This window comes from Apteryx rowi, unplaced genomic scaffold (assembly GCF_003343035.1).
Source record: "Apteryx rowi isolate R43461 unplaced genomic scaffold, aptRow1 scaffold_75, whole genome shotgun sequence".
NCBI classification, from domain to species: domain Eukaryota; kingdom Metazoa; phylum Chordata; class Aves; order Apterygiformes; family Apterygidae; genus Apteryx; species Apteryx rowi.
Window position 1 is genome coordinate 1,594,830 of NW_020451038.1, and position 11,580 is coordinate 1,606,409.

At 44.8% G+C, this 11,580-nt stretch overlaps 1 protein-coding gene across 2 annotated transcripts in view; it reads left to right on the top strand.

Annotated features, from left to right (window-relative positions):
• Positions 1 to 9,419, top strand: part of ARIH2 (ariadne RBR E3 ubiquitin protein ligase 2) — a 33,503-nt gene extending 24,084 nt beyond the window's left edge. For both annotated transcript variants that reach the window (XM_026088050.1, XM_026088051.1), the window contains 8 exons: positions 912 to 1,029; positions 2,537 to 2,587; positions 2,687 to 2,708; positions 4,197 to 4,348; positions 5,481 to 5,624; positions 5,971 to 6,039; positions 7,513 to 7,596; positions 8,060 to 9,419. In XM_026088050.1, coding sequence (XP_025943835.1) covers positions 912 to 1,029; positions 2,537 to 2,587; positions 2,687 to 2,708; positions 4,197 to 4,348; positions 5,481 to 5,624; positions 5,971 to 6,039; positions 7,513 to 7,596; positions 8,060 to 8,131 — 712 coding nt within the window. In that variant the 3' untranslated portion in view covers positions 8,132 to 9,419. The remainder of the gene's footprint in view (positions 1 to 911; positions 1,030 to 2,536; positions 2,588 to 2,686; positions 2,709 to 4,196; positions 4,349 to 5,480; positions 5,625 to 5,970; positions 6,040 to 7,512; positions 7,597 to 8,059) is intronic.
• The last annotated feature ends 2,161 nt before the right edge of the window (positions 9,420 to 11,580 follow it).

Below are 11,580 nucleotides of genomic sequence, written 5' to 3' on the forward strand. Positions count from 1 at the left end.
TGCTGGAGTTGTTTGTAACTTGAGTTAGCTTGAGTAATTGGACACTCAGGATCTGACTTCTTCAGGTGGTCAGCCTTCCCCTAGCTCCCTAAACTCCTTGGGAGGTGGGTGTTCTGACAACCAGGGAACTCATGACTTGAGCAAGCAAGGGGTTACAAATCTTGCCTTCTCTTGGTTTGGCTAGGTTACAAATACTGGTAAAGAGATTTTGGTAGTAGATGTGAAGACCTCGCAGCTATCAACTGGTAGTTTTGAGTTTTTAGGTTTCTTACAAGTATTTATTCCCGGAATGTCTGGTGTGTTTTGAGGCTGGTGCAAGAATAAATGTCTGTTGGATAGGAAGCCTAATGAGCCTTAAAAAGAAAAGAAACAGCTTGTAGTAAAAACGGGACTGCTGGAATGTCTTCTGCTCTTAGGTCTCCAGAATCACTGCTGTTGAGAATGTTTGTGGGGTACAATACAACTAGGTTTAGAGACCCAGCTTCCTGGTGTCTCCATGCAAATGGCTCTCACTCACCTGGGGCTGTTAGGATCATGCTAATACAGGAGCTTGATACCCATCATTGGATTTAGCCTGCTTGTAAAGCACTGGTATGTGCCAAGACCTCTGTAGTCACCTTAGAGCAGACACAGGTAGACTCTGTAGGAAGGGATATGTCGGCTCTCAGGCTTATGTTTTTTGTCGGAGAAGTCCTCAATTCACTCTCATCCTGACACAGGTTTCTGTGCGAGAGGGTGGGATTTATTGGAGCGCTGGCCTTGCAACACTTAGCTTTGGTCTTTGCGCTCTAGTAATATGCAGGTACATTTGTGTCCCTTACCTCTCTTGGCCTCTGAGATTTTGGTCATCAGAAAAGATTCAATTCTTGAGTAACATCCTTCAAAACTGACCTTTTTTTTTCCCTGTTAAGCTTCAAGTGTCGGCAGATGTACCATGCACCCACAGACTGTGCTACCATTCGGAAATGGCTCACCAAGTGTGCAGACGACTCCGAAACAGCCAACTACATCAGTGCTCACACTAAAGATGTAAGGAGAACACCTGCAAGCTCCTTCTTGTCCTGGGAAGCAAGATACAATTCTATACATACTTAGCACTGTATCCTGCTTTTCCAGAGAGCAAATTCCCCCAGCTGTCTAGGGACTGTGGTATTACACAGCTGAATGCCTTGGGAACACTTTGTGCAGGAAGTCCAGCTGCCCTCCTGGCCAGAGTGCCACAGGGATCCCTGGGGACTTGGCGGTCCTTATTGCAGACATGGTGTGGTGCAAAAATCATTGGCGGTCAGGTGTGCTGCCCTCCCACGGGCAAAAGGCAGAATTGTGGCTGCCTCTAAACAATGCGGAGGCCTATTTAAAGGGAGAAGAGTAAGTGCAGTAAGTGCAGAGCTAGTATCAAATAATACACTAGTGTTCTTTACATTTGGATAATTGTGTAGAATACTGTGAAATGGAAGGTGCAGGAGATAAAAGTCTTGATTTGGCAAGGACAGTAAAAGGGAGTGACAGCATCTGTAAATAAGACATTAAGATACTTGTAGTAAATTTAGACCCAGGAAAAAGAAATAGTATTATATATTGTGCAGTCAGGTCTACCTGCAGAATTTGTAGTCTTTTAATTAAAGATTATAGATATTCTGCCTTTATTCTCTAGATTAGCTGTCTGCAGATTGGAATGTTTAATGTCATTTGGGRATTTTGTGGCCTGACTTCAAAACAGTTCTTAGTCAGCTGGCGTTTGTTTTACCATAGCTAATGAAAATTGTGACAGTGCTAATTAGCCACAAGCTTCAGTTCTGTTAGAAAAGCGAGTACTTAAATAGACTAGAGATACTGAATTCCACTCTTTCTCTGGAGAAGTTGTCAACATGTTRCGATAGGACTGTTGCTGCTATGCTCCTTTGTAGAAGTAAGATTCTGTTACATGGAGCATTGTCCTGGCATGCATTTTACCTGCTGTTAAAWTTTTTAAAAAGCCGTAAAATTCACTCCCTTCTTGGTACCTGTGCAACCCAAAAAATGTAACAGAACCTGATGCTCCAGGGCATCAATGGACTGCTAATGGAGCAAGGAAGTGTGTGGCTCTCAACTGTGGTCAGTCAGAGTCTCTTCTACTAGCTGACTGTCCTCTGTTAGTGGCTGCTGAAGGCAGGATACAGAGCTGATTTATCTTGTGGTRTAAATAGCTGTGGAAGCTATTGTCATATGTGAACTGATTATATCTGTATGCCTGAGAAACTGCTAAATGGTAACTTGGTGAGACCTTCAATTTTACAAGCAGTAAGAACACCAACAAGGAGATGTTTTCTTGAGCCAGCAATCCAGTGCTGCAGTGCACCATCCCTGGCTTTCTGCCTCATTTTTAAATGGAGCTGTCAGGAATTGGTGGGGAGAGGGGTGTATACACGCTCGTATTCTCACATACGCATACATATATAAAAAAAAAAGGGGGAACGGGGAGTAATCATGCAAGTGTTGTTCTCCAAAAGGTTGCTCAAGACAGAGTTTGGTCTAACAAATACCTCTGTTTTCCCAGTGTCCCAAGTGCAATATCTGTATTGAAAAGAATGGAGGCTGCAATCACATGGTGAGCACTTCCCTGAATACTTCAGATCTTCCTTGTTCTTAGCAGAAATTTTTCTTTCCACTTTCCACTAACCAGTGCCTCCTGTCTCTTCTCTTTCAGCAATGCTCCAAATGCAAGCATGGTAAGTAGAAGGATTTGGAAGCAGTTTTCTCAACAGTGTTTTTTAGTGATGATGATCTCTCCTCTTTTTTTGTGATATGAAGACAAATTTTCCTCTAGTAAAAGGTGAACAAGATACTAATTACAGACTTGTGTGTGATAGCTTTATTTTTTTCACTGGCTGTGATCTCAGCTGGGTTCTGATTCAGCGCTGTTTTGGCTCCCTCTCCCTGACAGGTCCATTGTATAAAGAAGTCTCCATCTCTGTCATAATGTTAACAACAGAAACCATCTCAGAGGGGAATTAAATGCTTTCCATGTAAATGGACTTGTCGTCAGTTGAAAATACTGGCAGAACTGAACCATTTCTTTCTGCTCACTGATGGAAAGAATGAGTCCTAACTCAGATGAAACTGCAGAAGGAGTTGTGAATCGTTTTGGATAACATTATGCATTAGACTCCTCAGTCCACCCCTGTGCAAGTAATAGCCCATGGTGTAGTCCTACAAAATGATGTCCTGTTCTTGTGCTGCTCTTTTCATGGCAGAATTCATTTCTTTTGTCTTGGAGTGAGATAGCTTCTATTCAAGCCCTCTATGTTAAATGTGCCACTAGGAAATATTCTAATATCAGAACCTTATTTGGAAGATGTTTAAAGTTTTCTGTCCTCTCTCATTTCCTTTGCTTTGGGGTTCTCGGCAGCACTGGACGTGATTTGATGGAGCTCTGTGACAAGAGTGAGCAAGCAAGTGCCAAGATACCATGGTGACTGGCACTCGAAAGGCTGGTGAACTCTGGAAATACCAGTTTCAGTCTCTCATTATGAGTGACATGAAAGTGATTCCTGTTGTAATGACTTCATCTCTATCTTTTTTCCTTCCCAGCGGAACACTCCCAGCCTTCCCCTGAAATCAGAAAACTGCCATGCAGGTTTCACTGTTGCTCTCTTTCCTCCACTTTCTTCCCAGTTCAGTGGCTCCTAACTTGAAGTGTCATAAACCACTGATGTCTAAAGTTACCACGGTAGTTATTTTCTCCTTGAGAGAGATGAGGGCAGACTTTCTTTTGCATGAGTTTGTTCACTTTTGGATTGGATTGTTCATATTTTATTCAGCCAGAGATTCATGTATGGCAGTATGCCAGTAGTGTGGAGGATGCAACTCACAAATAAGACTGCAGCCTGCCTCTTTCATAATCTAGTGTGACAGCCTGTGCAGTGCGCAAGTACAGTTCTGCATATTTATTGGTCCAAGCCTCTTGGGGTGTACAGAATGCAGCACTTCAGGGTTTATTTCCATACTTGCACGGGAGGCTGTACAGCAAAAACCTTCAAGACGGGCTGGTATTTTTGGCTCACCTGTTGTGTTCCGTTATGCAAGATGTGACAAAATACATGTTCCTCGGCTTAGCAGAAATATCTGAAAACAGATGGGCTGTGTCTCCTGAAGCTTTTCTTTCTTAGAGCTGTTTTTTCTGTGTATCACCATGGGTTTTTTGCTGTTTTCTGCAGACTTCTGCTGGATGTGTCTGGGAGACTGGAAGACTCATGGCAGCGAGTACTACGAATGCAGTCGGTACAAAGAGAATCCTGATATTGTAAACCAGAGTCAGCAAGCACAGGCCAGGGAGGCCCTTAAGAAGTACTTGTTCTATTTTGAGAGGGTAGGAGACATCTCTTTGGCCAGAGCTGCTGTAGCCTTTTAATGCTCCCTGCCTGGTGCAAAGGTCATTGCCAGCAATCTCCGTGCAAGAAACTGCCCAAAGAGAATCTGTGCAGAATTTTCAGGCCTTATTCTTTCTTACTCAAAATCCTTCCCTGTGAGTCCCATACAAACCAGTAATGTCCTTCACAAAGCAAATCATATTCACTCCCATGTTTCCTTAAGCTAGAGAATATCAGTGTTACCTGTGTGCCACTAGGCACACTAGACTTCCTACAAGATGAGTGCCACTGTAGTAAATAGATGTAGATAGATATTATTCCAATCATTCCCTCTCAGGATCAGGRAACTTCAGAGTTCCTTGCATTATGTCTTTATAGAGACCAAGAAGAAATAAACTCTGCCATGTTCAAAGCTCCACTCGCGGTAGCAAAGTTTTCATAAAATTTCATGCTTTTTTTTTTTTTTAATGTTCTTAGAATCTGTCACAAAGCAGTGAGGCAGYCAGAGCCCCTCTGTCTGCTCAGCAGACTCGATGCACCTGGCCAGACAGTGCAATTCTAAAGCAGCTTCTCTAGAAGAGAATGTGGTAGATGTTCAGTGCTGCTGCTTTTCAGTGCACTTGTTTCCCCATTAAAGTGAGTTTATTCTTCATACCATGAGCCAAGTCTTGTGACAAAATAAATAGGTTCATTCTCGGCTCTCTAAACCAACAGGCTTTGGGAAATGGCCATGTTTACAATCTGTACATGGATGTTGGAGTTCACTGAGCCCGTGTTAAATGTAAATTTAAACTCTTGACTTTTCTATAGAAATCCTTTAAGTAGGGGAATCACCATTACTTTCCATCTTATTAGTCAAAAGGTCATTGCGTGAGCAGAGGGCATCCCCACTCTGAGGAGTTGGGTTTGCTCCCTGCTTTTTGCTGCTGTCAGTCTGTTGTATACAGCCTCCGCTACCTGCTGCTGGAGGTGCTGCCTTGCTGTTCTTTCCCACAGCATGTCTTGCCTTGCTGGACTCCTGCCCCACTACAATTTCTGCTTGCTAGAGCTTGTGCTTTTACAGCAGCAGTATTCTGGTCTCATGCCACTTTTTCTTTCCTCATCCCCCCTCTCCYCCCCCCCCCCCCGCAGTGGGAGAATCACAATAAAAGCTTGCAGTTGGAGGCACAGACATACCAACGAATCCAGGAGAAAATCCAAGAAAGAGTTATGAACAACTTGGGAACATGGATAGACTGGCAATACCTACAAAATGCTGCAAAGCTACTTGCAAAGGTGGGTAGTTGTGGCCTGTTTGGCACAGAGAAGAGAATCTACCAGAATGCCAAATTCACAATATCAAGTGAGAGGAGAGGAATTTGAGAGTTATGGGTATGTGGGACAGTACCTCTGGTCTAGGACATGAGCCAGCCAAAAATCAGCTGGAATTGACCTCTGTGAAGTTAAAGTGTAACTGTATCCGTTCTTCCAAGGAAGGGGTAGRAAATTCCACTGTGAGATGTCCCGTCACCCTTGTCAGAATGGGAGCTCCTCTGTCGATATTGGTCATGCAAATGCGACTGTGCTGACTTAAAGTCTGAGACTCTTTTCCTTCTCTTCTTTCCCCCCAACCCCACAATAGTGTCGTTATACCCTGCAGTACACATATCCATATGCCTACTACATGGAGTCTGGTCCCAGAAAGAAACTGGTAAGACATTTTGCTCTTTCTTGGCTGGTAGTATCTTGGGGTGTAGTTGGCAGCATACTGGGCCAAAGGAATAGGCAGGCATCTCTCTTTAACTCCAGAGCTTGGCACTATCTGAAATATTATTTAATTGGAGAGCTGCCACACTTTTCAAATGTATCTTAAGGGGAAAAAGTGACTCCTCACCTGAGTTCTCCCCCTTCTGAGTAAAGATATTTTGGTGTTGGTTTGGTTATTCTGTCTCACTTCAAAGACCTAGTTTACAGATTCCGTAAATGTATTAGGGTGTTATTACATAATGCAAAAATTATGGTTTTCAAGATGTTGGGATTTTTTTCCTAAAGATTTTTCATAGTTCTGGATTGCCATGAACAAGTACATGGTCTTGGTCACTGCTTTTTATCAAGGCAAGAGAGTTATCGGTAACAGGCTGCCTGTCCGGGAGACTGTCCAAAAGGAATAAGAGAAAGTCAGCTGGAGTGCAGAGAATTAGGGAAAGCACCCTACCTTGAGAAATCTCAGCCTTAGAACTACACCCTGTTGTTTAACTGGGGAGTTACCAGATTCTGTGGGTGCTGAGCTGCTTGGTTTTCTTTTCCTGAGTTTGGGGTAAGGACAGGACAAATACGCGTGTTTTTGCACCTTTCCCCCTCACTTGGGTTTCACCAGCAGCTCAGTCATCTGATACATTACGTTATTTTCCCAGGGCAGCACTGCACTTACCCTAACAAGCAATTTATCCAGAATGATATGAGGCTGGAAGTGTGGTTTTGTCCCCTGGTTAGACTGTCACATTGCTCTGGGCCATATTTCATGTGAAGAGCTGCTGGAGGATAATTTTTCCAGCCTTGCATCAGAGTGTAGCCTTGCCAGTTGTGGACTTTTTGATTCCTTCTCTCAGTTCCTTGCTGGCTTGGAGCATCCCATAGGCTGGACATGTCCAAAAAGAGTCCTGAATTCACTGGACATACCAGTCTGAGAAGAGATTGTTTCTTTGACTTAGTTGTCCAGTAAAATATGTTATCAGAACTCTCCACAGCGTTGTGTGTATTCGCTCAGGCTGTGGAGAGATGTTCTCTTTGGATCTGACTGCCTGTGGAGCAGCTTACTGCTCGCAGGTGTGGTTAGCAGGCCCTCAGYTCTGCCTGCAGAGCTGCTCCTGTGAGCATTTCCTGACCCGTTCCTGGCAAAATGAGCTGAGTTAGTAGCTATTTGTCACTTGTGCTGTTTTTAGGCTGACATGCTTAATTTTTGAGTGATGCAGGTCAGGGAGTGCTCACATGAGGAACTCCTGGAAGGGGTGATAATGTGTAGCTGAGGATGACTAGCTGAAGGTAGATGGGAAGGAGGCACAAACCTGCTCTGCTAGCACGGCTGTCAGCAGAATGCATTTGTCTGTACTTCAAGCATAGCTTGTGGTATGAAGCTTCTCCACTAAACTTGTTTCTTGTTGCTGTGTAATTGTGCTGTTTGCAGTTTGAATACCAGCAGGCCCAGTTGGAAGCTGAAATTGAAAATCTCTCATGGAAGGTGGAACGAGCAGACAGCTATGACAGAGGGGTGAGTCTTCTGCGCTGGCCTGAGCCTGCTGGCCAGATTTTGTTATGGTCAGACTTAACACCTCTGCAGGAGAGCTAAGGCAGTTAAGGGAGGGTGCTGAGAAGCTGAGTCTGGCCTTTCTTCCTGTAGGCAACAGATGTTGCAGAGGTGGAGAGCTCACTGCCTCCTAGGAGGGGAGGAGGGCTGCAGTGAGTCCTGGAGAACTGAAATGGAACCAATAAAGCTCTAGAGGAAGCTGCATTCAGCCCTCCGATTAAGAGCAGATTCCTTAGCTTTTTAAGACAGAGCAGGAGCCAGGTAACTGCAGAGGGAGCCCATGTCAAGAGGAAGAAATCCTTGTGATCCAGAGCGCATATGTAGCATGAAGATTGGTGCTTCTCAGACTAGAGCTGAGTATCTCCCTGAAGAAAATGAACCCTTCTCTAGGGAGTTCACACTAACAGTTTCTACCTTGTTTTCCCAGGACTTAGAGAATCAGATGCACATAGCAGAGCAGAGACGGAGGACCCTGCTGAAAGACTTCCATGACACATAAGACAGGAGGAAGTGACAGAGTGCAGGGGTGAGAGCAGCGAGTGAAGTGATGGCAGCTTCACCGTGATAAGCAGGCACTGCCTCTGGGAGAACATGGCCAAGGACAAAGCCACCCCTCCCCTTGCAAGTCAGACACATGCAAACACCACATCTTAGTCCAGTTTGTTCTCTTATCTTTCTGTTTCTGTTTCTGCCAGGCTAGAGGCCAGAGTTCAGATTGGCGTATTTCCTGGGATATTTCCCTCCTGCCCTTGATGGTTTCAGAAGGGGAGGGAGTTTTTCTCTGAATGGCTGTTAATAGTATTAGATCATTACAATTTATGTAATTTTCAACGGTTGTACAATTATACAAACAAACCTTAGAATAACACACAACCCTTTTTAAAAATAAATTGGCAGTGGAGTGTTTTTCCTTAATCTGCTTGTAAATTTAATGGGCTTTTCCCCTTCTCCCTCTCCCCTCCTCTGACCCAAAAATCCTCCCAGGCACTGAAGGAGGTTACAAAATAAACCGGCTAGGTTTTCTGATCCTCCTCTAACCAGGGCTTTGTAGCATTGGCATTGCACGGGGAGAGTGGCTGGTGTTAAGAGTGGCTGCTGCTGTGTCTGACCTGACAGTACCAGCAGTGGCTGTGATTTAGTGCAATTACATGTGGCATCTCTTCTCTCGTAAATCAGCTGTGCAAAATCCTGCTACATAAACAAAAGCGAACAGAGGAATTGCAGGAGAGAGACCAGGTTAACACTGGGGGATATGCCTTGAGGCAGGTCAGATCCTTGCATTCGATGAATCTTAGGTCTTCCATGTAGATTTTTGCTTAACTTGTTTTTGTGGGGAGGGCACTGTATTGCCAAAGTGAGTGACAAGGACATAGTAGCATACCGTTGCTAATCGAGGCTTGGGACTTTTGCAGAATGAAACAGTCCATGTTATAACAGTGCCATACAACCTGGTAAAGATTATTTGTGCCTGCTAGGTAATATGGTTGAGAAAATTTGATCGCATTCATCAAGGTGAAACTAAATGCCACTACATCATGAGGAGGAAAGATTATGTACAACACGCTCCCTGGCACACGTTGGCAATGTGGACAGGCACTTGAAAACAGGTGCACTGCTTGTGCAGAGCCAGGCAGAAAATTAACTGGCAAAATTAATTTATTTGTATATTAGTATTGRTGCTGGTGGAGACTTATCAGAAAATTGATTGTTAGGAGCATGTGGAGCTTTTTTATTAACATTCTTTTTCTAATGTAAAATATACACTAAAATAAAAATGTGAAAACCCAGTTCATCTTAGCAGGGGCTTAACGTGAAAATGGTTACTTAAATGTTGATGCTTGCCTGTTTGCTATAGGAAGCAGGTCACGTGTTAAGATCTCACAGGCATGTGTCACCTCCGCCAGGAACATGTTGTATGCAGGCCAGTAGGGTGGAGCTGGAGTCTCTGGTGTGAGGAAATCTTCACTTCTATGGGGAAGTCACGGGTTTCCCTTCCCTGCCACRTTTGGAGGCATTGCCTTTGATGCATCCCTGTACTCTCATGTTGTTCTTACAAAAGGTCATTTGACAAAGATTAAACTGGAGGGGGAAAAGTCCTAAATTCCTGCTTGTCAGAATAAGCTAACTCTGCTGTTGGAGCCATTTCTCATCTACCTGAGATGTGTGAGACAGGTATTTGCAGCATGTATAACTGGGCAGGTGGATTTAACAAGAGAGGTTTATCAGTTTAAAAGAGGAATAGCTGTCGTATGAACTAATGCTGTGGCCATTCCCCTCTTTAGGCTGGAGCCGTGGGGGTAGATATTTCTTTGTTCCAGCCACCATCTCCTGACCTCATTCCCTCCTCTCCTCCCAGCGGCAGCCTCTTTGTGCCCTCCTCAAAATATATCCTACAGGTCTGTCTCTTCCTTCCCAAATGATTCCCAAAGTCTGGGGGTGCTACATGCAGGGGAAGGCATGAGCACAGGAGAAAGTTTGCTGTGTACCCAGCAGTTTACAGTGTCTAGAACTAATGTTTAAACTGTTCTTTAAAGATGTAATGTGCAAGGTACTAATCTAGGATAAAAGCTGGTGTTCTTGTCTAAATGTAACTAGCTAACACCCAATCTCTTTGCAGAACAGGTATATGGAGTTTCCAAATCCCAAAGAGCTCTCACTGTGGTTACATAGCTGTCTGGCTTTGAGCTACATGAGAAGGGTTTTTGTCTCTCTCTCTCTCTCCCCTTCTCTCCCTCCCTCTCCCATGCCCCCACAGAAATGCTTTGCTAAGAATCCTTGTTTATAGAAAAACTAGACCGAACAGCCAGACTTACTAAACAGACTGCTGAGGTGCTTGGCTGAGGAGTAGTAATGCATATTGCATCGAGTGCCCCCTAATTCTTTGAAATTTCATGAAACTAGAGCTTTGTCAGTAGTTTTATTTAATACCACCCCGCACGCATGCCCTCTAAGGCGGCTGTCAACGTCCCGCTTTGCCTGCGCAGATCCTACTTCTATGCTTGCTGGGAAAACAACAGGACTTTGCTTTTGCAGCACAGGCAGGGTGACTTCTGTGTTGGTGTCATACAGAAAGTCACAGATTCCGAGATGAAGCCTACAGAGCGCGGGAATATTGGCTGTTTGTGTGAAGTGACTGATGCTGCTCGAGAGGCAGATGACAGGCAGGAAGGAAAACAGGTTCCTGACATCAGAGCAGAAGGCCAGTTTTTTTCCCCTCTAATAGCTGGGTACACGGCCCTATTCAAGTCAGTGAGGTTACCTGAACGTAGGTGATTAGAAACTGGTTCGTGAACCATTAACTCCGAGGTACACGTTTCCCTTTGATGCATTACTGCTGCAGCGGTGGAACGTTTGTTCTCTTTTTTTCTTTTTGCGTTGGTTCCCCCTCCTGCACCAGCCTGACGCCTCCTCATCCTTGCATCCGCTGCTCTCTCATTTCAGCTTCGCTTGTGTTCGTGCATTGGCTGCCTCATCTCCAATAGTCCTCAGGCTTCCCAGACTGTAACAAAAAGTTTTCTACTGACAACATAAACTGCATGACTGCGGCTCCGCACACTGAGGAGTGTGCCGTGCCCATGCGGAGCAGCAGGAGGTTTCTGTACTATAATCTTGCACTCTTAAATTTTAGACTTTTTAAGCGGGTGAAAAATAGAACTTTATTTTTAAATGAGACACTTGTTCCGGGGCTTCCTTTCCATGCCCAGGTCTGGTCAGATGGTTCAGGTTTTGGGGCAGCAGGTGCTGTGGAGGGCRGGATGCCCCGTGTCCCGGAGGGGCGGCACTGGGGGTCCCACGAAGCAGCTGCCCCCCCCCGGCTTTTCTTTGCAGGCACTGGAGAGGGGCAGGGGAAACAGACGGTTGCGGTTGGTGTATTGGAAATAAATTGTGACTTTCTAATTTTAGAGGCGTGCCGGCTCTTCATTGCGGGGGGGGGGGGCAGCGCCGGCC